The sequence below is a fragment of the Delphinapterus leucas genome, chromosome 1 (genome assembly GCF_059928025.1).
Source record: "Delphinapterus leucas isolate spDelLeu-1000000601 "Yukka" chromosome 1, BTC_Dleu_Yukka2, whole genome shotgun sequence".
Classification (NCBI taxonomy): Eukaryota; Metazoa; Chordata; class Mammalia; order Artiodactyla; family Monodontidae; genus Delphinapterus; species Delphinapterus leucas.
The window spans coordinates 116,431,909-116,459,527 of record NC_143129.1 but is presented as its reverse complement, the minus strand read 5'-3'; the positions used below and the strand labels follow the sequence as shown (position 1 = coordinate 116,459,527).

Below are 27,619 nucleotides of genomic sequence, written 5' to 3'. Positions count from 1 at the left end.
TTTTAGGATGCAGAGGTTTTTTGTTTTTATTTTTACTACTTTCTTTGCACAATGAGAACAGATTTTGAAATAAGCAAAAGATAAAATTCTTTCTCACTCTAGTTTTTTAGAACCGTTTAATTTTATCATGCCTATATACTAATAAATGAAATTATTTGGTAGCATATCTAGCATGCATATTCAAAGGGACTTATGAACTACACATTTACCATAGTAATCCGGTGCAAGTGAAGGCATTGAAGGCAAATGAGAGAAGACATGAAAGCCGTTATAAAAACCCTATTTATATGATGATTATATAATTTTAGAAAGGTAAGATGAAAGTTCATTTTTGAAAGTCAGTTGTTCTTTTATAGATGAGAAAACAAGCAGTTTCAGATTTACGCACATTGAAAGCTGAACTGGCACAGAAGAAATTTATTACATCTTTTCAGTCTCAATAAGGTATGTTAACTTAATATTTTTATTTGTTAAAAAACTTACTTGAACAGATTTGTTTAACCGTTGTTCTCCTTGCTTTCATATAAATTATAAGTTTTACATCTTTTCCTTTTTCATGTGTTTATTATACAGTGTTTCAGGAAATATTAGACGTAAAAAAGCAAAATGGTGTCTATTTGACTATTTTTGAAGGTTTCAGATGTGTAACATATTATTTTACAGTACTATATTTCATTATTTTCATTTTTTAATAGTCTTAAAATGTAATACCTAGAAGGACTGTAATATGAAAAATCATATATTTTAATAAATATGAATCTAACTTGCATCTACAGCTATGTAGAGATTAGTACTAAGAATTTAAATTTTTAAAATTTATTTTAAAAATACAAAGACAGCAGTAATTCAGCAAGTACTATGGAAAATGGTTGGTTTTACTTTGCTGTAAATAATTGTGCAAGTAGGAAATGAAATATTCTCCTAACAGATGACTGAATTGTCATTTATTCCAATTTGGAGAGGGAAAAATGTACAGGGAAGGCAGGATTTATGTAAATCCAGAGTTTAAGGATGCAGATTTCTAATCTAAGTATTTATAGGAACTAATATAAGTTCTACACAATATTCTTCTTAATTGTCTTGAGAAAGGAAACTGAGACCTCTGTACATTTCTTTGCACAAAATGTCTCTTTTAGAAAGAATAAAACAGTTGAGAAACCAATGTCTTTAGATAATTAAAAGTAAAATGCAGATATAGAAAATGAAAAAATTTAACCATGGAAACAAAACTAATCAAGAAATATATTATAGATGTCCATAAATGAAGGAATATTAATAATTGGAAGGGTAAATGCTAATGAATAGAATCGGGTTCAACACCAAGTTTTTCATAAACATTTAAGATATAACCTCAAAAAAATAATTTAGTTGGAAAATATTAGGTGGCTCTAACCTACTAATTCAAAATATTACTACTAAGTTATCTTCTTGTATTTTCTAAGTATTTTGATCCTTTATATTCATTATCCCCACCCCACCCCCGCCGGAGGCATAAGTGAGTTTAATTCAGGTGACTCAGAGAACATGAGTGCTATATGGAATCAGGAAGGAGAAAAATGATTTGCATCAAATGAACCTAAAGACACAAAATTGCAGGTTTTAAATTTAGATTAATAAAAAATATAGAGCAAACTGATTCCCAAAGACTAAATTTTTAAAAATGTATTTCTAAGCAAAAAATTTCTACTTCAAATTATACATATTTTAGAAATTAGCATTGATTGGTAAGCATATATTTTAATATGGAGGAAATTTTAGCATAATAAAATTGTGAAAGCAGTTGTTCCCAACTATAATATTAAACATCATACAGAAGAATATTTGATATGGTAGGTTGACTTGTTTCTTACCTTTATGTTGTTGTACACTGAAGATATAAATAGTTATGTATTTTTCAAATTCAAACAATCGAAGCAATTCTTTATTCTTTATCTGTTTTTGAGTACACTAATAACTAAAATATGTAGCAATCTGAAAAAAGGTATATATTTTTTAATCTCTTCAAGAAACTACATCTGTTTAAACAGATCATTTTTCTAAACCTTAATAGTTTAACAAAAGATGTTCATCTCTGTCACAGCTTTGGTTTTAAAGCTTTCCACATTTCTTCAGTTTGCTGTTTGTCTATAGCATCTCCAGAGTAGTCAAGACAGTTTGCATGCCACATGCCAATGCCGAGTAAGCCACGGTTTTGTACATATGCTGCCTTTAGAGAAATGCTCTGAGGGTCATCATACCACACTTGATGAAAATGGCCAGCCTGATCCTATACAAATAAATTAAAATGTAACTTTAAAGTATTCAGTGCAATAAGAGGGAAAAGTGTTTCTTAAATCCAATGATTCAAGAAGGGTTCAATGAAATAATAAAAATTTTAGGGCATACATAATACTTTCCATGGTTGTATATGTAATACTTTCTAGATATCATTGCTTATGGCACTTTTACAACAATAGAGATTACACAAATGAGCCTCCCAGTATATCCTATTTAAAGTCCTTCTCATGCCCTAAGATTCTTTCCTTGCTCTGATCTGATGATTATCAACCAAGATGTACTGTACACATTTGAATCACTTGTGAGGGCTTTTAAAAGCAGATTCTTGGGACCCACACCACATGAAACCTATTGAATCAAAATCTTCCAGGGCTAGTGCTATAACATATATTTATTTGTTTCTTTATGTTATGTTTTAATGTTCCATTAGGTGATTCTAATATGTAGCCAAGGTTAAGGAGAATCACTGCTTTTGTCCTCTAAAACCAGCTTATATACTTTTTTGGATTTCCTTACAGTTCCTGGAAATGTGCCTAGTTAGGAGCTCAACAGGTGATTTTGTTTATGATGAATGGCAGTGGACAAAGAAAACATCTCCTTTTCTAGGTCTTACAGAATTGAGTCTAAGAGCTTGTTGGGTCTGGACCCCATGGGTGACTTAGGCACCCACCTAAGAACCACAAACTAGAAACTAGTCTTATGCTCACCTTCCACCCTGTAAAGTCCTTCTCCCCAACATCACTTGCCTCTATCTAGTGCTAAACACAGTCTCTTTTATAAGGTATGTAAGCTATGGATAAAGGATAAAAGAAAGAGGAAAGGAGCAGAATTAGGCAAAAGGGTAAAGGAAGAGAAAAAGATAGGAAGTAAAAATAGAATGATCTGTGATTTAAAATAATTTACTGATTTTTATATACGTCTGGGGAACTCTTTAAAGACAGTTCTCAATGAATACCAGTAATATTTCTATTTATGGTAGCACCACGAGAATTAGAATCATCTCCTAATATGACTGCTTTAAAGGACAATAGTCACTTGGTAAATGAATAAGCTATGGCATATTTAAGTATAGTAGATTCATTACATACAACCATATCTCATACTATATCTTATATTCCATTCTTTAAAATCTTTAGAGCTAGAAAAAGCTATACATGCTCTAGTTCCAATTGTGATTCAATAAAAGGCAACTTGCAAAACCTGTACCTAAATATAGAAAGATTTATTTTTGTAGAGTCAGGGGCAAACCCAAAGACATGCACCTTTGAATTTTGCCATCATTCTAGCTAGTACTTTGAGCCTTTTTGATATGTTAAGAAATTTCAAATGCCTCAAATAGTGAAGGATCAAAGGATAAAAAACTGAGTATATGTAAGTTTGACAGATGTCTGGTTAAGGAATGTATGCCTCCAAGAATATTGAGTGCAAGATGAAGCTGCTATTGCTGAGACAGCATAAGAAAGCAGAATGATTCTCTTCAGTGAAAACAAAAACTTGATTTGGGTTGCTGTGGAATTTTACAATGAATGAAGAAGAACAAATTGGTTATAAATAGATGGTTGTCTGAAGTGCCATTAAATGAATGGTTTTCAAGGCTCATCAAAATGTTTCCTGAGTTCTAAAATCTTAAAGAATGTGTCTTCTTATGCATTAAAGAAAAAATAAGTCAGGAATTACAAAAAACAGTACATCATAGGGTAAAGTATTTATTCTAAATTACATATTTCCAAACTATGTATAATTGGTTAAACAAACCCTTTACCAAACTGATATCCATGAAACACTGTTCCCCTGCATGTTTCTAAGAGTGCTAGGAAACAGGGTTCTATGTTAAACAATTAAGTGGCTTTATGTACTGTAGTACATCTTAAATCCTTGAATATAATGTTATATATTATAAATCTCCAAGAGAGACTTACAGTTTGTAGTGTTTTCCAAATATATTTGGCCATGGCACATGCATGTGTATTTGTGTGTGTTTGTGTGTGTGTTTGTGTTTTTTTAGCATATTCTTTTTAAGTTTAATCTTTAAAATGAAAAAAAAATTATACAATTTTAAAGGTTACTTTCCATTTACAGTTATTACAAAATACTGGCTATATTCCCTGTGTTGTACAATACATCCTTGAGCCTATCTTATACCCAACAGTTTGTACCTCCCACTCCCCCACCCCTGTCTTGCCCATCGCCCCTACTCTTCCCACTGGTAACCACTAGTGTGTGTGGGTGTGTGGTGTCTATGTGTTATTAACAGTTCCCAGAACAGAGTTCTATAAATACTGTTTGGTAAAGACAGGATCACAGTGTACCCTAGTTTAATGTTTATACTTAAGATTCTAAAGTTTAAAAAGCTCTACACTAAAGCTTTCTACATAATTGATATACAGGCATGTATATCAATTATAATTTATTAAATTTGTATATTTGCAGTCATCCTTTTGTAAATGGGTACCAGACCATTAGAAAGAAATATAAATTGTTGCTGGAATTAACGTTCATCATATCATTTTAGGGTTCCTTTTGTAGTAACATAATTCAAGGTAAATTAAAGATGGTTTGTACTTAGATTTTTGAAGTGTGAAAAAGTTTTTATTATGCTAAAGGTAAACTATGGAAAAGATAACTTTTCTTTGTCCCTTTGGTATGGCAATTCCTATTTATCAAACACTACCTGACAGAATTGCTAGTCATTTACTCTGTTTCTTCAAATTTCTGTTTGTAATATTTTTCTGTCTCTAATTTTTAATTTTGTTGAATATCACATAGTTTGAATTGTGGAATAAATTTGAAATGATACCATTTTCCATTGTGAAGTCCCTGATGACACATCTCCTGTTCTCAGCCTCATTCCTCCCTATATAAGAGCCTCATCAGAATTTTGGGGCTACTTTGAAATAGAGGTTTTCAGAGCAAGCAACCCATTTTGGCCCAAAGCTCTTTCAAAAGCCACAGACATCATTTATAATTGACAACTCTTAAGGAAATCCTGTTTGTGATACACATGTTTTTATTATATCATCTAAAATGACAAGTGGTCCATGCAGAGCAGTTCCACTATTAGCATAACTTGAATTGCTCACAAGGGAAGTAAAGTTCCTGATTACACAGATTCAAAGACAAGTCTACTCATGTAAACAGCAGTCTGTATGTTGTACCCTATAAGAAAACTGATAGAAAATCTTACTTTCAAATATGTAATTATGAAAATACACAATTATGAAAACTAAAGATTGATAACTTGTGAAAAGTCTTACTTGATAGTGATAATAAGGAGACTGCTGAATTTTATCCCACAGTCTTCCAGAAGTAGAACTATTTACTTGCTTCATGATCATTTGATAGGCCACCTGACAGTATACAGCATCTTTACAAGGGTATTTTGCAGTGGTACAAACATGATTCTAGAAATGCAAAAATGTTCATGTTATAGATTATCAATTAAGCAAATCTTAAGCAATTAAGCAAATCCAAAAATATAATAAAATTATTTATTAGACATAAAATATATACTATAAATAGATAACCTGACTATATGGAATAAAAGTTAAATTTCATTACTAAATAGAAATATAATATTCAGAAACTTGTATGGGATTTAATTATTTAAAATAAACTGTCTATATTTTAGTCTCAAACTATATTAAATAAATTCTCAATAAAGTGTATATATTCTATATAGAGAGAAATTTCTAAATTAAAAATAAAATGAAGTTTATATAGAGGAAACAAAACAGACTCTAAAAAATATAATAGAAAGAGAAAAAAATTACATAAGAAATGATCTGTTCTTACCGCTGATAGATTTTGGCAGGTATAATCATAACCATACCAGGGAATACCCATTACAAGTTTCTTAGGGTTAATGCCTATCTTGATGTAGTCATCATATCCTAATCAAATAGGAACAGAAAAAGCATATTTTTTTCTCTTCATATGTCTACTAATGTGTTCATACAAGCTATGCAACCACTCAGAATCCAAGTTTGTAACAACAGGTACATTTATGTAAAATACTAATATAGTGTTTCTCGAATATATTATAAAAGTCATCTCTTAAGAACTATAAATTTGGTATCACTTTCTAAACAATTGCTTTTTGAATAATAGAGAACATTCAAAACAATTTAGAACAAATTGAAGCAAAAAATTCACAAAATTTAATTTTAGGAACAATGACACATTTTAGTAACAATGACACATTTTAGGAAAGCATGCTAATTGTGTCTATTAACTGCTAAGGCATGGATTTGATATTCTAGATTCTAAAGCTTTAAAAAAAGTTCTATAAGTCTTAAACTTTCTGGCAGGTGTGGTCTCACAATTACTTACAGAACACACAAGTGTTCCACATTTTATCAATATCCTATAAGCATGGATTACAGCTTGGGATAAGAAATGACCCCATCTTACTCTGTAGCAGATAATCTGTAGTTATAGGAAACAAAGAGAAAAATGAACAAATTCCTGGTACTATCAACCCCTTTCTTGCCCATGCTGCAAATTATGTTTTCCCACCAAGATATGTTCCAAGATTAGCTAGAATGTTGAGTAAATTTGCTGTTTTTCAGAGGCTTTAAAGTTATTGTGTACTATTAAATATCCAAGAGAGGGGTGGAGTATGCATCATTTCCCAAACATATTTGATAATGAACCTTTTATTGATATACATAATTATCATCTCTTTCATAAACACAGTTGGCAAACATTGGGTTAAATAATTATTTTGTATTATAACACAAATTATTTTTCAAATTTTAAAAAGTATATGCTTATGATCAGACTATTCTATCCAGACAATTAGGACATGATAAAATGAGGCCAGGTTCTATGATTTTACCTCTATATGAAAAAGAAAATAATTTTTATTACTCAACACTTAAATCTATGCTAACTATCCCAGAAAATCTCACTTAAGTCCAAAAGATAGCAAGCAATCTTTAATTCAATTGGTTGATGGGATATAAACCAATCCAAACTTTGGAAAGAATAATGCAAAGGCCACATCATATGAATGACAGATCAGAAGTACTCTTTTTTTTTTTTCCTTGTGGTACGCGGGCCTCTCACTGTTATGGCCTCTCCCGTTGCAGAGCACAGGCTCCGGACGCGCAGGCTCAGCGGCCATGGCCCACGGGCCCAGCCGCTCCGCGGTATGTGGGATCTTCCCGGACCCGGGGCACGAACCCGTGTGCCCTGCATCGGCAGGTGGGCTCTCAACCACTGCGCCACCAGGGAAGCCCCAGAAGTACTCTTAATTCTAATAGGAATATAATTTTTAATGTAGCATGGGTACTAATAGTAAATGCCAAAAAAGATAAAGCCAGTCCTATCAATCATGTATAATACGTACTCATATTATAGCTACCTTTGCTATTAAATTATTTAACATTGGTTATTTCAACAAAAATATTCTATCAAATTCTAAGTAAGCAAATATCTTCTTCGTGTAACTTTCTGACAAGAGTGTTGACTTGAAGTTAGAACACCTGCTTTAGTTCCAACCATATAATACTTAATAGCTGTGCAATCATGAGAACTTATCACCCTTCATCTTATCTATAATAGAGAGTTAATATAATACACCTGCCTCCCAAGACTTTTTAGAGGTAATTGAAAACTTCAGAACTTTAAAACTTTTTGTAAACTTTAAAGCTCTCAAATTAAGAGGTTTTTATATGTTTCAAGAAAGCGTTACGAATGGAAAAGGTATACAAATGACTTAGAAATACTAAAATATATCTTAATGTTTGAGGTTATAGAATTAATATCGCTGATAAATAATTGTTTTGTGAATTCTTACCAGTTAATGTCTTAGTATAGGGAGAATTGGCTCCTGCAATACATTGTGACCAGACCAGACTTCGTTCACCATAAGACATCACAAAGAGAAAGTCACAAGCATCTGCAATTCCAGTATAATTATAGCACCTCCTACCTAAGCAGTTTGGAGACCAAGATACATCAAAGGTTACCTGTGGGAAAACCATTTTATGTAACATGATCAAATATGCATATTATGGCAGATGTTTTGTTGATTATATATTCTCTTGCCTCATATTACTCCCCCCCTCAAAAAGAACCACTTATGTGTCTGACTTAAGGTTTGACATGTATGGAACTAGAACAATTCTAAGAAATATATTTTTTGCCTACATGGACTGACCCAGACATATATTTTGGACAATGTTTTGGACATATATTTAGATAATGGACATATATTTGGACACAGGCATATTTGGACATATACAATGACCAGGAGCAGGCACTGTGTAGAAGAGGAGTTTAAAGTCACATGCCTCCAGAGGACAGACTAGCAACTCGACTGACTGAAGGAAACTGTTGTAATCACAGTAGGGTGTGGTAGGGCCCATAAGCAACTAGAGAGTAAAAGCACACTAAAAGAATTCGAATACGAAAGTTCTTAAAAATATCATGCAAACTAAATTGGTCATCTCTTGGCACAAGCTTACTGGACTGTGCTGGCAGCTTGAGCCCTTGATTTACAATTACTTTACATGGTAAGTTTAGTCCAACATTATAGTTAAAGAGTAGTGGTGTTTTATGGCTACAAGTATAAATTAATCAACTCAAAATGTTGAACAAATCACTTAAATGGTCTTATTTTATGGAAATATTCAAATAAAACTTGAGTGTTAAATTATCTTTCATTTTTGAATAGTGAGCCAGTCCTCAATAAGATTGAATCTCTTTAAAAGATTTATTGCCGGGATTCCCTGGTGGCGCAGTGGTTAAAAGTCCGTCTGCCGATGCAGGGGACATGGGTTCGTGCCCCGGTCCGGGAAGATCCCACATGCCGCGGAGCAGCTGGGCCTGTGAGCCATGGCCTCTGGGCCTGTGCATCCCAAGCCTATGCTTCGCAACGGGAGAGGCCGCAACAGTGAGAGGCCCGCGTACCGCAAAAAAAAAAAAAAAAAAGATTTATTGCCTTAAGATGTTGGTCAAAGGGTCAAATTTTCAGTTATAAAATAAGTAAGTTCCGAGACCTAATGTAAAAAAAAAAGATTTATTGCCTTAACTGAATATTAGCTTTATTTTATTAATATAGGTCTGCAAACATTCTAAAGCTTCATTAAAAGTTTTCTTCTTAATTAGGCTCTCAATAAATGTATTGATTAATATTACAAAAAATTGAGGTATTTTAGTTAAATTTTTACACTTTGGCTAATTTATTCTACTATAACTCTTTTTAGGACTTCCTCAAAATTCTCTCTGTAATTCTTTCATTATTAACACTAAAGGAAGCTCTGCTTTGTAAGTCTAGGCTTTCCCCAAAGCTCTCCAGCAAAATAGGTTATAAAGTGAAATTTTTACATATTGGACTTCATTTTATCACTGTCCCCTCTTACAAAATGGAAGTATAAGGTAATAGAGAAAGTGATTACCTCTAAGCAGGTAAATTTCAAATCCATTTTGTAAGTCCTTACCTCTCTCCTGAGCAGTGAGAATATTTTCACCTGGGTTTCCTCCTGAGCAGTGAGAATATTTTCACCTGGGTTTCCTGTCATGGTTAATCTCATATTTTTGAGAAGGCAGCATTATTAGAAAAGAAATTAGAAAAGAAATCAAAAGACTTTGGTTCTTATCTTGGCTCTCTTGTAACTAGGTTATTTCATTTTAAATATCTGATCTGTTTTCCCACATGTAACAATGAAGGTGTAGAAAGAATTCTTCAAGAGCACTTCTAGCTCTTTAATTCTGTGATCACAAATTCTATAATCCTAAATTATCCTCTTTTCCCAAAAACTCATTTCTCCTTCCTGGGGCTCTATATTAGTCATTTTCTTCTGGTCACCAGTTTAAGAACCTTTGGGCCATTTTGTGACTCTTCTTCCCTCACACCCCATAACTAATCTCACATTTTCCTTTGGGTGGCCTCTCACAGTTTTTCTGCCCATTCCTTTCCATTAATTAATTAATTGAATGAATATTGAACACTTGCTGAGTGTTAGGGTTATGCCATCATCCCAGTTCAAACCATAAATTCCAAGTTATTGTATTACTGGGTTAGTCCTTACAGGTCTCTCTTTCTCCTCTAGACTTTTTTACGTACTACCATAAATAATCTTCCCCAGATACTTTCTATACACATTACCCATTACATACAGAATAAAATGCATACTCTTCAGTGTCACATCCTGGATCTTCCACAATCTGGTTCATCTTGGCAACTCTACTTCCCACTAACTTAACTACTCTACTTCCCACTAACTTAACTAACATGAACTTGACATAGTAGCCCAAATTGCTCTACTTGCCCCTCAAACATGGAAATAGACATTCCTACTGCAAAATCTTTGCTCAGTCTCTTCCCCCTTGCTCTTTCACTATAGCTTAATCAGGACTAGCAAATAAGTTTCCATACATTAATTCTACCCTATTAACAACAGCAATCTAGAGAATGAGGGAAAAGTTTCTGAGACCAAAATGTGTGAGGAGAGGAGTATGGCGGCTTGTATACCAGGTATTTGCTATTCTTGATCTAAATTGTACTCATCTGAAAAGCTGAATTCCACACTGACAAACCTTCCCTACTTGTATAAAGCCACAGAGATGTTGATCGTTACATCACTTATTATTTTTCCAGTGACTCTCAAATTCATGTTGACCAACTACAACAGAATCACCTATCACACTTGGTAAAAATACAGTTCCTAGAATCTATGCCAGAATCAACTTCTGGGCATATTTTTAACAGGCACTCCCAGGTGATTCTGAGATAGATTTAGAGTCATTAGTTTATACTATATATATCCTACTTAACTAGATTTAAAATTTTGAAAGGCAGGTATCATTCATATATTCAATAAGTAATTTTTAAACATTGTGTTAGACATCAAGGAACTGGTTCCTGCCTTCAAAAAACTCACTGTCTAGCCTAGCAGTTTTTTCTCAGCTTTACTAAGGTATAATAGACAAGTAAAATTGTAATATATTTTAAGTGTACAATATGATGATATGCATATATATGCAAAAGTATTCCCATCAAGTTAATTAACATAGCCATCACCTTATTTATTTTGGTGATAACACTAAAATTCTACTCTCAGCAAATTTCAAATTATACAATACAGTACAATCAACTATAGTCATCATGTTATGCACTAAATCCTCAGACCTTATTCATCTTACAACAAAGTTTATACCTTTTACCAGCCTAACTGTATCTAACTACAGTTTCCTTATTGACGTTTCCCTATTGATTATCTGTCTGAATAAGCTGTCCATTGCTGAAAGTGGAGTATTAAAGTCCTCTACTAATATTATATTGCTGTCCGTTTCTCCCTTCAGATACCTTAATGTTTATTTAATATATTTGGGTGCTCTGATGTGGAGCACCCACAATAAATATTTGAAATTGTTATATCTTCTTGATGAACTGACCCTTTTATAATTATATAATGAACTTTGTCTCTTGTTACCATTTTTGGCTTAAAGTCTATTTTGTCTGATATAAATATAGCTACCCCTGCTCACTTTTGGTTTCCATTTGCCTGGAACTAGTTTTTCAATCCTTTCATTTTTAGTCTATGTGTGTCCTTAAAGCTGAAGTGAGTCTCTTATAGGCGGCGTATAGTTGGATCTTGTTTTTTTTAATCCATTCAGCCACTCTGTGTCTTTTGATTCAAGAATTTAGTCCATTTAAAGTAATTACTGATAGGTTTCTACATAATATTGCCATTTTGTTAATTGTTTTCTGGCTATTTTCTAATTCCTTTTTTCCTTTCTTCTTTTCTTGCTCTCTTTCTTTGTGATTCCCTGTAGTGGCATGCTTGATTCCTTTCTGATTTTCTTTTGTATATCTAATGTAGGTTTTTGCTTTTTGGTTATCATGTGGCTTACATTAAAAAGAATTTTGTAACTATGTATGGTGATGGAAGTTAACTAGACTTATTGTGGTGATCATTTTGCAGTATATACAAATATCAAATCATTATGTTGTACACCTGAAAAAATAACTTTTTAAAACATCTTATAGTTACAACAGTCTATTTTAAACTGTTAACAACTTAGAACACATACAAAAGCTCTACATTTTTATACTCCACCACCCGACATTTTCTGTTTTGGATGTCAAAATTTACATCATTTAAAAAAAAAAAAAATTTACATCATTTTTTATGTGTTCACTAACAAATTATTGTATAGTTTTTTTTAATAAGGAAACATCCTAATGTGTTCCTTTATAATTTCTGTAATATACTTTTTTATTGACATATAGTTAATTTAAAGTGTTGTGTTAGTTTCAGGTGTACAGCGAAGTGATTCAGTTGTACATATATATATACCTATTCTTTTTCAGATTCTTTTCCATTATAGGTTATTACAAGATATTGAATATAGTTCCCTGTGCTATACAGTAGGTCCTTTTTGTTTATCTGTTTTGTATATAGTAGTGTGTATATGTTAATCCCAAACTACTAATTTATCTCCCCCCTACCTCCCCCCCACTGCTATCGCCTTTGGTAATCATAAGTTTGTTTTCTTTGTCTGTGAGTCTATTTCTGTTTTATAAATAAGTTTATTTGTATCACTTTTTAGATTCCACGTATAAGTGATAACATATGATATTTGTCTCTGTCTGACTTCATTTAATATGATTATCTCTAGGTCCCTCCATGTTGCTGCAAATGGCACTATTTCATTCTTTTTTATGGCTGAGTAATATTCCATTGTGTATATATACCACATCTTCTTTATCCATTCACCTGTCAGCAGACATTTAGGTTGCTTCCATGTGTTGGCTATTGTAAATAGTGGTGCTATGAACACTGAGGTGAATATGTCTTTTCGAATTATAGTTTTGTCTGGGTATATGCCCAGGAGTGGGACTGCAGGATCATATGGCAACTCTATTTTTAGTTTTTTAAGGAATCTCCATACTGTTCTCCATAGTGGCTGCACCAATTTACATTCCCATCAACAGTGTAGGAGGGTTCCTTTTTCTCCACTCCCTCTCCAACATTTATTATTTGTAGACTTTTTTTTTTTTTAAAGAAGATGTTGGGGGTAGGAGTTTATTAATTATTTATTTATTTTTGCTGTGTTGGGTCTTCGTTTCTGTACGAGGGCTTTCTCTGGTTGTGGCAAGCGGGGGCCACTCTTCATCGCGGTGTGCAGGCCTCTCACTATCACGGCCTCTCTTGTGGCGGAGCACAGGCTCCAGATGCACAGGCTCAGTAGTTGTGGCTCACGGGCCTAGTTGCTCCGCGGCGTGTGGGATCCTCCAAGACCAGGGCTCGAACCTGTGTCCCCTGCATTAGCAGGCAGATTCTCAACCACTGCACCACCAGGGAAGTCCTGTAGAGTTTTTAATGATGGCCATTCTGACTGGTGTGAGGTGACACCTCATTGTAGTTTTGGTTTGCATTTCTCTGAATAAGAATCTCTGGGAGTGGGATCCAGTGTACGTGTGTGTGTTTAATTTTTTTAAGATTCCTGGTTATCTTGGTGTATGACCAGTTTTGAGAATCACTGATCTGGGGCCACACTGTCCTTCTGTTACTCACACATTGCCTGGCAAGATGCCTTATGTTGTGATCTTCTCTCTGATCATGCTCATTATGGTAGTAGGGAAATACTGCCTTTTGTCATAGCACTGACAAGCTCTATGGAATTAGGCTTTGAGCCTTACTGGGCCTTGGGTGCTTTACAACGTAATTCAGAGTCTATGGAGCAAGTGAGACACTTCCCCAGAACTACCTCTACTCTTAGGCAAGAGCTGTTTCTGTCCTGCACTGATGAAAGCAGAGCCTGGGCAGCTAAATTCTTCCTGATTCCCATTGCCTATCTAATATTTCTAACTCTGCTGCAAGGCAGGTAGGTGGGGCAATTCCAGTATTGTATCCTGATGTGAATAAAGAACAGATTTGGCACCTTAAAATTTTATAAAACTTCTCTAGTTAAGAACTCAAAAGTTCCAGAAAATTTTTTAGGATGTACTGAAACTCTTCCTACTCAATAAAACTGAGATTCTATTTGCCATACCTTCATGAACACATTTTTTTTGTGTGTGTGTGTTATGCGGGCCTCTCACTGCTGTGGCCTCTCCCATTGCGGAGCACAGGCTCCGGACGCGCAGGCCCAGCGGCCATGGCTCACGGGCCCAGCCGCTCCACGGCATGTGGGATCCTTCCAGACCGGGGCACGAACCCGCATCCCCTGCATCGGCAGGCGGACTCTCAACCACTGCGCCACCAGGGAAGCCCCCTATGAACACATTTTGGTAGGAAAAATAAGGGGTTTCCAAAAAACACCAAATGAATTTTTACCTGTGATCCCTCAATTTCACGCTGGAAAGAGTCTGCAGTTTTTTGACTAAAGCAGTTAACGCATAATATTCATGTGATGAACGAGCAACTTCTTGTCTAGATTAATTCCATCCATATATTGTGTTTTGGCCAGCTTAACTTGTTGAGCTAACCAGGATGCTCTGAAAGTAGCATTAATGATATCCCTTATGGATACATCTCCTATGGAAGAAATATACATCTTTTGTACATATATGCTTTTGACAGATTAATAAAATTTACTTCACAAACTCATTCCAAAGACATCCAAATGTCTTTAAAACACCTCATAATTTTGGAATACTAAGCCCCAAATTTAAGTTTTCCAAATGAAGAAATAATATATCAAGATCACAGAAAATCATTAGTCATTAATCTTCGAAATAACCATTATGAATAATTAGTAATATTATCAAATTAAAAGAAGAAATCATGGACTATGGCTAGCTAAGGGTCATCATGCACCCAAAGTAACAATTAAACATTGATCATATGCCAGGCACTGAGAGTAAAACAGTGAATAAGACATAGGGGTCCCAATTAACTGGTGGCAGAGGAAATTAGTGGGGCCTGGAAAGTAGGAGACGGTAGGCTAGGAAGAAATAAGGGCAAGTGTGAAGGCCTGGAGGCAGAGCATGGAGGTTTGCTGACGCCTAAAATTTGGAGGGAGACAACAGTGAAGAACCTGAGGGTGGTAGGCAGGGTTAAATCATGAAAGACCTTGAAGCCCTCTTGAGAAATTATCCCAAGGGAAAGGGTTTTAAAAAGAGAATATATGTATTTTAGGTATGCATTTTAGAAAAATCCCTTCAGCTGAAGTGGAAAATAGTTTAAAGAGGCAAAACTGGAGGCAGAATATCTAATAGGAAAGCTTTGGAAGAATGCAGGCCAGAGATGATGGTGACCTCAACTAAAGTTGTGGAGCAGCGGAGACTATGAGATAAATGAATAAATCTGGAAGATCCTAAGAAGGCAAAATTAACAGGACTCTGACCCACTGAATGAGTAAGGTAAGAGAAGGGGAGGAGGTTGAAAATACTCAAGTTTCTGGCTGCTGCAGATGGACTCATAGATACTGCATTTACTATGAATGATTTCTGGTGAACCTTACTTCTTAGACTAGTACTCAAGTTAAATACTAAGGTGGTTGATGTTATGTTTCTCCTGTATTTTTTTCTCCACAGATAATATTAGAAGCACTGATCATTTTTACTTTATCCCAAATAAGGTGTTAATTCATTGATTTAGCAAATATTTATTGAATCCCAGTAAGGTATAGGCAGGGTATATTGTTAGGCATTAGTGACATAGACGAGGTCCATTGGTTATTTAATGCAATAGTGTTAAGGGCTACATGGAAATGCAGGGCGCCATGACAGCATATAAAGGGGACCTGCGACCCTGGTAGGGCAGGAAAACTTCCCTGAGGACTACACTCTTTAGGGGAGGACTGAAATCTGGGCAATGACCTAGACAGGGGACAGAGGAGGGGTACCAGTGCACAAAAAAGAGCATTCTCAGAAGAGGGAACAAAAAAGGGCAAAGGTCTCAATACCTCAGGAGAATTCTGAATTTCTGGAGCCAAAAGAAGGTCAGTGAGGCTGGAGCACAAAAATCCTGAAAGTATGTGGAAACAGGTGAAACTGATGAAACTACTGAGGTAGGTGGTGGCAGGATCAAGTAGGGCTTTGTAGACCACTGAGGAGTTTCTATTTTCTCCTGAGATGAATGGGAAGCATTAAAGTATTTTAAGCAGAGGATCATAAGATTTGCATTAAAAAATGAGAGAGACAGACAGACACACAGGGAGAGGGGGACAGAGAAAGGGAGAGTGATATCTATGATCAGTGGGCCACTGTGAGGAGAATGGATGGGTGAGGGTGGGGAGAGAGCTATAAAAATTAAACCAGGCTCTTCCTAATTTTCTGTCTCCTTTTTGGTTTTTTGTTTATTTTTCAGAATTAACTGTGCATAACCCATTTTTCTACTAGGCAGTTACCCACTGAAATAATAAAAATTACAAAATGTGAAACTGAACAGCCCATTGTTTTTAGACTTCTTAGAATCATATTTATGTCACAAACCTTACCCCTATTTCAATTCTGATAACTAAGATTGAATATGTTAAAAATGTACAGAGAGCTTGTGATATAATAGAAATACTAAAAAAATAGCTTGATGAACCAATTGAATATATAAGGGAAAAAGTAATGCAGTCTAGTCTTTGTCTTTGAAAAATATAGGTCAGTAGAGAGAAAAGACCATTAACCACCAGCATACAAATGAACAAAATTTGGCTTCTTTGCATAATTGGTTTTCTAAATGCCCACAGATGCCGCCTAACCGACTAAGAGGTATTGGGTGCTACAGAAAGTCTTTCAGATGTTAGGCTTACACACTAGGCAGGTTCTCCATAAACACTTCCACCGTTTTTACTTCTTCTAAGCAATTATATTACTTTTTTTAACTGATATTTAAATGTCCCTGCCTCAAATGTAATCTGCTAGATTAAGAACTGGCAATTGTCACTATGTTTACACAAGAATTGCTCTTTTGGACTGAACTTTTCCACCTTCCTGATGTGTCCAGTTCCTGGTGCAGTCATCAAACTCTAGGCAGACAAGTGGTCTTCACATTACCTCCGAAAGAGTGTTTGCTTAAAGCTGCCCAAGGCCTTATAAATTCTTAGGTGGGTAGATGGAATTTTTACTTAGAGACCTATTTTTATCCCCCTTCTTGTGTGGCAGGTATAGAAAAGCAAAGTAAGCAGAACGTTCAGTCTTCCACTGGACCGTGGGAGTGCTGAGATTCCTTCAAACTCATCCTCAATTCTCCTGGAAACCAATGGGTGTTGCTACTTAGGGAGTATCTCCTTACCAGCCTCCTTGCTTATCTGGCCAGACTGCCTGGGGAGAGGCACAGCAGGGCAATGCAAGGAACTTGCACTTAGAGTCAGATCTGGGTTGGAATACTTACTGTGAGACCTGGGAGGAGTTACTCAACCTCTCTGAGCCAAAATTTCCTCATCTTTAAGGCTGAAGGAAATCTGTGGACAGAAAGGCCCCTCTGCGAGCGGTCAAAGCTGGTTTTGCGCCCCCAACACCTCTTTCTCGGGCTTGGTTATTCTACAGTAACTTCTCTTAGGGCCTTGAGGACCAGACCCGGAGCGTCAGGGGAGAGAGGCCACTGACCTCGAAGTCGGGGCGATGGGCGATGGGTGATGGGACGGCACAGCGCTGGGGCCTGGCAATGGCAGTCGGCCCCGAGCCCGACGCTCAGCGCCAGGAGCAGCGGCAGCAGCAGAGAAGCCAGCCCCAGGGCCCCGTGCAGCGAGGGAATGAGGCGCCGGCTCCGGAGCTGCGGCCAGGCCATGCCAGCGGCTCACCAATCAGCAGAGCTGTCCCGGATTCCCTGGCGGCGCCTGCTTTATGGACGGGAGGGGAGGGGCCGGGCCGAGCTGCCCGGCTGGGCAGGGGAGGAGCTGGGCGGTCGCCAAGTCCGGGGGATCTGGGGCTGCGGGAGAGAGGGACAGAGGCCGAGGCCGCGGTGCCCCTAGCACGTCGAGCCCAGGAAGCCGGGGCCTCGGTGCCTGGCAGACAGTTGACTCAAGTGTATATCGCCTACCATCTATGTGCCTCTCTTTGGCTCTGTGTCATAGTTGTTTGTGTCTTCCTTGTGGAGTCTGAAACTGGGGGGAGTCCTCACAATGGAGAAGTAGGATGCCTTGGAAGGGATGACTGTGCTACATGGTTGGAATGGCCCAAAGATTTTGAAGATACAGATACCTGTTGAATTAAGACAGCGGTTCGAATACGGCCTCTAATTTCGCCTCCTCCCATGCTTAAACTCCAGTGAAAACCTCAACCCACAAGGGAAGGGAAATGACAGCAACATTTTGGAAGCTTGAAAGCACAAGTATGAGGGGTAAGTGTCCCAGGCCCCAACAGTGTGGAAACTTGAGAAACAACGCAGTTTAAACCAGAATCTTCAAAAGGTTCCGGAACTACAAGAAGTGCCTCAGGAATTAGGGGTGAAGGGGAGATGGAGGTTAGGATGTCCGAAAATAAAGGGGAATAGGTGAAAGCTGCTTGAGAAGCAGTGAAATCTCTAGATCCTTTCTCCAGCCTTATGTCTCTGGGCAGCTGCCCCTCTCCCACCCAGGCTGAAGTTTGGAGGTTTAATGCTCTGGGGAGGGTGAATTCTCTGGTACTTGCTCGGGTACCATACCTAAAATAGGATATAACTGACTTTGTGCCTGACCAAAGATATTGACAACATGCCCGCAGATCATCCTGTAGCAAAATTTAAAGTCAGAAACACCAGGCACCCACTCAGAGCTCTCTTTACTTTTTATCTCTTACTTTTAATCATGGACAACAAACAAGACAATTGAATAATATAAAAGGAACAACAGAAAAAGGAATATGGAGGAAACAAATATTGTAGGGAGAACATTAAAAAAAAAAAACTCTCAGTAATATCCCCAGAAAGGCAAGAGAAGATGAAGCCACAAAAGGATGATATTTTTTAAAAAGCAGGGTGGGACTAGAAAGAGTTCTTGGCAATTAGAAAGAAGATCACAGAAATGAGGGAAAAATCACAGAAGATTTGAGCAAAGTAACACAAAAATACTCTTCAAAAAGAAAGAAAATTGGAAGAGCAGTCCAGATGGGAAGAAATCATCAATTAAGTAATTCAAGAAAAATTCCAGGAATGAAGGACAGGAGTTTTCAGAAGGAAAGGGCAAAGAATAGATCCTAAGAGCTTCCAGAGAGAAAAAAAATCACAAAGTATCAAGAATCAGAATGTCATCAGATTTCTCAACAGCAACATCTAAAGCTCAAAGACAATGAAACAATGTTTGAAATTCTGAAAGAACATGCTTTCCACATAAAATTCTGCAGAATTATCAATCAAATGGGAAAGTCATGTAAAATTTCAAAATATTGACCTATCATATACTCCAAATGGAGTGTCTAGGCCCTGCCCCCAGAGATTCTGGTTCACTGAGTCTGGATGGGGGCTGTGAATGTGAATTTGAAACAAGAGCCCCCAGTGACTGTGATGCAGGTGGTTGTGGTATATAATCTGAGAGTCACTGCCATAATTAGTGATTTTATAATCTCTCCAAAGTACGCTTTTCGATTTTACATCTCACCACTATTTCAGAAGCCTTCCCCATTTAGTAGGGCAGTATTTCTTATTATGGGAGCTCACAGTTTTGTTTTGTTTTGTTTTTGAGGACCTGCGAATAGCTATGAACTCTCTCTCCAGAAAACAGCATATACATATTCATACAAATTTTGTGAACCAGTTTTTAGTTTATCTGTGGGCCACTAGGGTGCTCTTAGGTATAAGGCTAAGAAGTGATGTTTTACATTTACATTCCTGGAGTGACATTCACATTTCTTTTACTGCCACAATTCACTCATGCCCCATTTTTCAAAACCTCCGCAGTTCAGCTCCTTCCCATTCTCCTTACCTACTGCTATCTTGTCACTCCTGCTGCTAACTCTGCATATAAAAGTATTGAATTTTCCTGAACCAAATCAGGATGACACTTGATACGAATGACAGAAAACTCGAGCAAAAAAAAGTGGGAATTTATTACCTTAAGGAACTGAACTTTCATGGGTAGATCTTCAGGACCTGGAGACGTTAATCATATCACTAGTTCTCAGTCTCATTCTCCATTTCTTGGCTCTGCTTTTGTCTGAGTTGGCTCTGTTATCGGGTAGATTTTCTCCTTATGGTGCAAAGATGGTTTCCAACATCACAGGCTTCCTGACATCTCCAGAGCCTCCCCTAACATTTGCAGGCCCCAGGGCAAGGGCACAAATGGAAGTCCACACACCTGAAGTTTAATTTTTTTTTTCCTAGAGATTTTATTTTTCAACAGGAAGCCAAAGTGAAATGAGTGCAAAACTGAGACTAGAAGTCTCGATATAGTTTTCCACTGATTAGTATCTCATTTTCTGCCTACAAATCGGTTTAAGGACACTAAGTTTTAATTCACGAAGTTGCTGGGAGGATACAGTCTGACAGTTAATATCAACATCTTTTGGTAGTGTTTGTAAATGCTTGGCATTCTCGTTATTAGTAATGCAATGTTTTTGCATTCTTATCAGTAACATGTTTGTCATAGAATATTGTAGAGTTAACATTCTGAGATCAAACAATATTCACATTTTTATTATGTGCTGGTGAAAAATTAAAGAACACATTACTTAGTGTTACACATAATTTTTGAGAGGGGGCCTATGCTTTCAACTGATTAACAACTTCCATATCACGTCAGGTTATTTGGGTACACAGAAGTGATTTTTTTTTTAACCCACAGCAATTGTGGTAAATTGGCTCCCAAACTGATCATGAGAGACTTCATTTATTCTTGTGTTGTCATGAGGTGAAGATGTATTAGGCCCCAAGTTTGTATGTTAGGCTGATTGCAGTTTTGAATTGTATGAAATGACTAAATTTCTCAGTTATTTAGCTTGAAAAAATACAATTCAAATATTGTAAAAATGAGACTCCACAGTGAATCCCCACAGTAAGGAGAATGGTCCACTTATTTCTACATGGAAATCCCCAGTTGTCACACTACATCAATGATCTGACATATAATCTCTGACTTCCACTGAGCTGGAATGTGCTTTAAAGATCAGGTCTCTGGACAAAGAATTTTAGCTTAAGTGGGTTATGCAACAAAAATGCCCAAACCCAGAGCACTGTTTTAATGTTGACAGAAATAGCTTCTCTTGAAATAGCAGACAGGAAGAAGAAAAATGGAAGATTTTAAGCCCAAAGTCCTTTGCCTAAGCACATTTTATAATGTTTCTGCCCACATTTCATTAAAAGCTGGATAAAGGAATAGGGGTGGGGATAGAACCACATCATCTACTTTCATAGAAGGTGCATACTGGAGTCCCACAGGCAAATTTATTTGGCCTACACTTTAGAAATTTGGGAAATGCCGTATTATAAAAAAAAAACCAGATTTCTGGCTTCTCTCAAGAAATGGAACCTTTGGCCACAGTGGGCCTGTATTCATACGGGGGAGAAGCAGGCTGGATTTGAGAATCGCTACTCTCTTTACACACACTCTATGATTTTCTGTTCCTTACCACGCTGAACGTCTTACACCACATTTACTCTACATGCCTCAACCCTCAGGCATTGCGATTCCTGCAGTTTATGAAACGGATGAACGGGTCTTTTCCTTTTTCCTTTAATGATGGGCACATCTTTTTGTTAAAGGAAGAGGGTCGGGGGATGGAGAACTAGTGGCTGGTTTTACTTCCGAACAGTCCTAAATCTGCCATTTTCAGCAATCTGACCCTAACCTACTTTTTCCGGATGGCCCAAAGTATAAAACTAAGTATCAAAGGATGGCCCTTGTAGTTGCAGCTCCATCACAAGTCAGCCATATGACCTTGGGCAAGTCCATTAAGCCCTCTTGGCCAAAGGTGATGGAAGGTCTCTAAACGGACTTAATACCTGTTCTGAATACTTCACAGGGCTGTCGCACAGCACACAGGAGATTTTGAAAGCACTTGTAAGTTATTTATAAACCACCAAATGCTCACTAGCACAAGCGTCTGCAACACCAGGGCTTTAGAAGATGGGTTACTGGAACCCACTTTGGTTCCACTGGGCTCCCACCTCCCACGCGAGCAGAAGAAGATCCTCAGGGGAGAAGCTCTGGAAAAGCAGCTTAGAAATGCAGTGAGAAGTCCCTTAGCAGGGGTAAAGTTGTTGGTGGCATTTTCAAGGCCCCAGAGTGGCATACCAACTCCTAGCCTAGTCCCTGGGCCACCTTCCTTCTGGAAACCCGGACCCCAGAAGCCAGGCCTGAACCCTCCTAACCAGGACCCTAGACCAGGTATCCCGGACCTCACCCTCCTCCAAGTCTAAATATTTCAGTTATAGCCAAGCCAACAAACTCTTCTCTATCTTGAAAAATATACTTCATAGTGACTAAATAGATAAATTTATCTCTGTGTGTGTGTGTGTGTGTGTGTGTGTGTGTGTAAGGCTATAGTTTTGAGTTTTTTTAATTGATTGATTGATTGATTGATTGATTGATTGATTTATTTTGGCTGCATTGGGTCTTCGTTGCTGAGTGTGGCTTTCTCCCGTTTCGGCAAGAGGGGTCTACTCTTCGTTGCGGTGCTCCGGGTTCTCATTGCGGTGGCTTCTCTTGTTGCAGAGCACAGGCTTTAGGCGCACAGGCTCAGCAGTTGCGGCACTCAGGCCCAGCTGCTCCGCAGTGAGATCTTCCCAGACCAGGTCCCCTGCATTGGCAACCAGGGAAGTCCGAGGCTATAGTTTTTATAACTGAATATCAGTGAACTATTAAGATAATTACACTTATTATTACAAAGATGTTAATTATTTGTTTGGATTTTCTGTGTTTTTTATTATTCCATTAAATTTGTTTATCTTGTCTTTATTTCAGCAAAGTCATGCTGTTATAATCAAGATTTTCACATAATTTCTGGTCTGTTGAGAGTAATGATCTTAAAGATTCAAAATAAGTGTAGTAAGTTGTATTCAGAACACATGAAATTTTAATATATATATTTAAAAAGTAGATGAAAGTCAATGTTAAACAAAAATTTTAATTATTTTTATGCTTCTAAAAGTTATTTTTATTCTAAAATAGTCAACATTTTATATTAAAATATAAAAGCAAAATACAAAATACTTAATGAACATAACATTTTTAGAGTACTTTTATGTTTGCAGAAAAATTGAGCAGAAAATACAGAGTTCCATATACCACCTGGCCCTATACAAAACGACTAGAGCTAATCAAAGAACCTGATAAAGTTGCAGGATACAAAATTAATGCACAGGAATCTCTTGCATTCCTATACACTAATGATGAAAATTTGAAAGAGAAATTAAGGAAACACTCCCATTTACCATTGCAACAAAAAGAATAAAATATCTAGGAATAAACCTACCTAAGGAGACAAAAGACCTGTATGCAGAAAATTATAAGACACTGATGAAAGAAATTAAAGATGATATAAATAGATGGAAAGATATATCATGTTCTTGGATTGGAAGAATCAACGTTGTGAAAATAACTATACTACCCAAAGCAATCTACAGATTCAGTGAAATCCCTATCAAACTACCACTGGCATTTTTCACAGAATTAGAACAAAAAATTTCACAATTTGTATGGAAACACAAGAGACCCCGAATAGCCAAAGCAGTCTTGAGAACGAAAAATGGAGCTGGAGGAATCAGGCTCCCAGACTTCAGACTATACTACAAAGCTACAGTAATCAAGACAGTATGGTACTGGCACAAAAACAGAAAGACAGATCAACGGAACAGGATAGAAAGCCCAGAGATAAACCCACGTACATATGGTCACCTTATCTTTGATAAAGGAGGCAGGAATGTACAGTGGAGAAAGGACAGCCTCTTCAATAAGTGGTGCTGGGAAAACTGGACAGGTACATGTAAACGTATGAGATTAGATCACTCCCTAAGACCATACACAAAAATAAGCTCAAAATGGATTAAAGACCTAAATGTAAGGCCAGAAACTATAAAACTCTTAGAGGAAAACATAGGCAGAACACTCTATGACATAAATCACAGCAAGATCCTTTTTGACTCACCTCCTAGAGAAATGGAAATAAAAACAAAAATAAACAAATGGGACCTAATGAAACTTCAAAGCTTTTGCACAGCAAAGGAAACCATAAACAAGACCAAAAGACAACCCTCAGAATGGGAGAAAATATTTGCAAATGAAGCAATTGACAAAGGATTAATCTCCAAAATTTATAAGCAGCTCATGCAGCTCAATAACAAAAAAACAAGTAACCCAATCCAAAAATGGGCAGAAGACTTAAATAGACATTTTTCCAAAGAAGATATACAGACTGCCAACAAACACATGAAAGAATGCTCAACATCATGAATCATTAGAGAAACGCAAATCAAAACTACAATGAGATATCAACTCACACCAGTCAGAATGGCCATCATCAAAAAATCTACAAACAATAAATGCTGGAGAGGGTGTGGAGAAAAGGGAACCCTCTTGCACTGTTGGTGAGAATGTAAATTGATACAGCCACTGTGGAGAACAGTATGGAGGTTCCTTAAAAAACTAAAAATAGAATTACCATATGACCCAGCAATCCCACTACTGGGCATATACCCTGAGAAAACCGTAATTCAAAAAGAGTCATGTACCAAAATGTTCATTGCAGCTCTATTTACAATAGCCTGGAGATGGAAACAACCTAAGTGTCCATCATTGGATGAATGGATAAAGAAGATGTGGCACATATATACAATGAAATATTACTCAGCCATAAAAAGAAACGAAATTGAGCTATTTGTAATGAGGTGGATAGACCTAGAATCTGTCATACAGAGTGAAGTAAGTCAGAAGGAGAAAGACAAATACCGTATGCTAACACATATATATGGAATTTAAGAAAAAAAATGTCATGAAGAACCTAGGGGTAAGACAGGAATAAAGACACAGACCTTCTAGAGAATGGACTTGAGGATATGGGGAGGGGGAAGGGTAAGCTGTGACAAAGCACGAGAGAGGCATGGACATATATACACTACCAAACGTAAGGTAGATAGCTAGTGGGAAGCAGCCGCATAGCACAGGGCGATCAGCTCGGTGCTTTGTGATTGCCTGGAGGGGTGAGATAGGGAGGGTGGGAGGGAGGGAGATGCAAGAGGGAAGAGATATGGGAACATATGTATATGTATAACTGATTCACTTTGCTATAAAGCAGAAACTAACACACCATTGTGAAGCAATTATACTCCAATAAAGATGTAAAAAAAAAAAAAGAAAAGGAAAATCTACAAACAACAGATGCTGGAGAGGGTGTGGAGATAGGGGAACCCTCCTGCACTGTTTGTGGGAATGTAAATTGATACAGCCACTATAGAGAACAGTATGGAGGTTCCTTAAACAACTAAAAATAGAATTACCATATGATCCAGCAATCTCACTACTGGGCATATACCCAGAGAAAACCATAATTCAAAAAGACACATGCACCCCAATGTTCATTGCAGCACTGTTTACAATAGCCAGGACGTGGAAGCACCTAAATGCCCATCGACAGACGAATGGATAAAGAAGATGTGGTACATTTATACAATGGAGTGTTACTCAGCCATAAAAGGGAACGAACTTGGGTCTTTTGTTGAGATGTGGATGGATCTAGAGACTGTCATACAGAGTGAAGTAAGTCAGAAAGAGAAAAACAAATATATTAACATATGTATGTGCAACCTAGAAAAATGGTACAGATGAACTGCTTTGCAGGGCAGAAATTGAGACACAGATGTAGAGAACAAATGTATGGATACCAAGTGGTGGGGGGTGGGGGTGGGGTGTGATGAATTGAGAGATTGGGATTGACATGTATACAGTGATGTGTATAAAATTGATGACTAATAATAAAAAAAAGAAATCTGTTTTAAAGGTCATATAGACTATAATCATGGTGACGTTAATGGTGATGGTGACCATGGTGGGGATGGTAATGGTGGTGACAATTTTGCTAAGAACAATTGCATTTCAGTACTGTGCATGAAATAGTATAATGGTGGCCCCAAAATCTGTCATGCTTCAACATGCTCCACATGTTTCTTCAATGGAAACATGTATTCCCATAAGTCAGGGCCAGATAAACAACACTTCGTTTTGTAGGGAGCTAATGTTTCCTTCTGACTACAATTCTGGTCCTTAGCATATTGAACCTGATCATCACTATGATGCCATTGGTGTCAGTGCTGGCCTTTCAGCACTTTTGATTTTGGACAGCATCAAAAGCCCTGACTTCTACTCCCAGGCCTATGTCTTTACCAGTTATGTAGCCCTAGAGGCCTCACGTATCTTCACTGGTTAGTGGAAGGTGGACAAAGAGAAAGAAAGTGGCATTTTAGATTATGCCTCAGTCATCCCTAGATTTGGTTTGCAGGGGTCAATCCCTTTGAAGCTGTTAACTTGGGGTAACTGAGGAAGCCAAGCTGAGGCATCAGCAAGGCCAAGGCCAGGCCTGGGGCAGTAGCCACTCACCTGCCCCCTCTGCCTCTGCCCGAGAACAAGCAGGACGTCCTTGCTGATACTGACCCCAAGTCTCCAGGGAGATTTTTAAAGATCACAAGACTTGAGGCAGCCTACTGCACCCATCTCACCACAAGGATGTTCACTCTGTCTCTCAGTGTGTGTTTTCTGTAAACTGGTGGCGCCCCTTTTTCAACTGAATTATGCTGGAGATATCCTATCAGCATGTGAGACAAGTTGCATGAGTTCATAGTGATAAACTAGTAAAGGACCCTGTTATATTAGCTAAACTAATGTTACTCAAGAAAGTTAATTTGCTCTTAGTATAAAAGTAGATTTGGGGAATATTGGCAACTCAAGGGTGAGGAAAGAGGTACATTTCCCTTCGTACCTGAATTACAGAACTACCTGCTAACATTCATGACTGAGCAGAGCTCCCTGCATCCTTAGCTATTGGCCTTTTGGAATGTGATTTTTTTTTTCAGAATCAGAGTTTCCACAAGCCATGGATTTTTTCCAGTAATACAAAAAGAAAGTTGGATCTTTGTTTTTAATAAAGGACAACAGGAAAGAATATGGTATTTTTAATAAGCAATTGTAATAATGATAAGATTTAATCATAATGGTAATGGTAATAGACTTGGCATGTTTTTCCACAATGAAAAAGCCCAATGACATAATCATGGGCTGTTAGTGTGAGACCATTTTTCACAGGCTCAACCAGTACATTAGGCTCTATAATGAAGAAGAAAAATAGTTCAAGTAGAAAATTTTGATTGTAATATTCCCTATTATGTCTTTATTATGTTAAGAAATATTAGATATTAAAAAATGCTTTCAGTGCTTTTGAAGTCTGTAGGGCAACTGGGCATCCTGTTAACCTTGACAAAACACCTTTTACTCTTAAAATACATTTGACATGTTACATTTTATAAATTTAATGTGTGATCATGTTATTTTG

The 27,619-nt window shown here is 37.0% G+C and overlaps 2 protein-coding genes across 2 annotated transcripts in view; one reads left to right on the top strand and one right to left on the bottom strand.

The window, feature by feature from the left end:
- SPATA1 (spermatogenesis associated 1) overlaps positions 1–25,770 on the top strand; it is a 62,210-nt gene extending 36,440 nt beyond the window's left edge. Inside the window, 1 exon segment of the mRNA XM_089909897.1 lies at positions 357–25,770. Coding sequence (XP_089766023.1) covers positions 357–443 — 87 coding nt within the window. The 3' untranslated portion in view covers positions 444–25,770.
- Positions 1,939–17,984, bottom strand: CTBS (chitobiase). Its single transcript, XM_089909874.1, is given in 8 exon segments — positions 1,939–2,266; positions 5,532–5,678; positions 6,070–6,167; positions 8,078–8,249; positions 14,568–14,608; positions 14,611–14,661; positions 14,664–14,787; positions 17,715–17,984. Coding segments are annotated over 8 exon segments (1,068 nt in total). The 5' UTR covers positions 17,958–17,984; the 3' UTR covers positions 1,939–2,074.
- Positions 25,771–27,619: the final 1,849 nt, after the last annotated feature.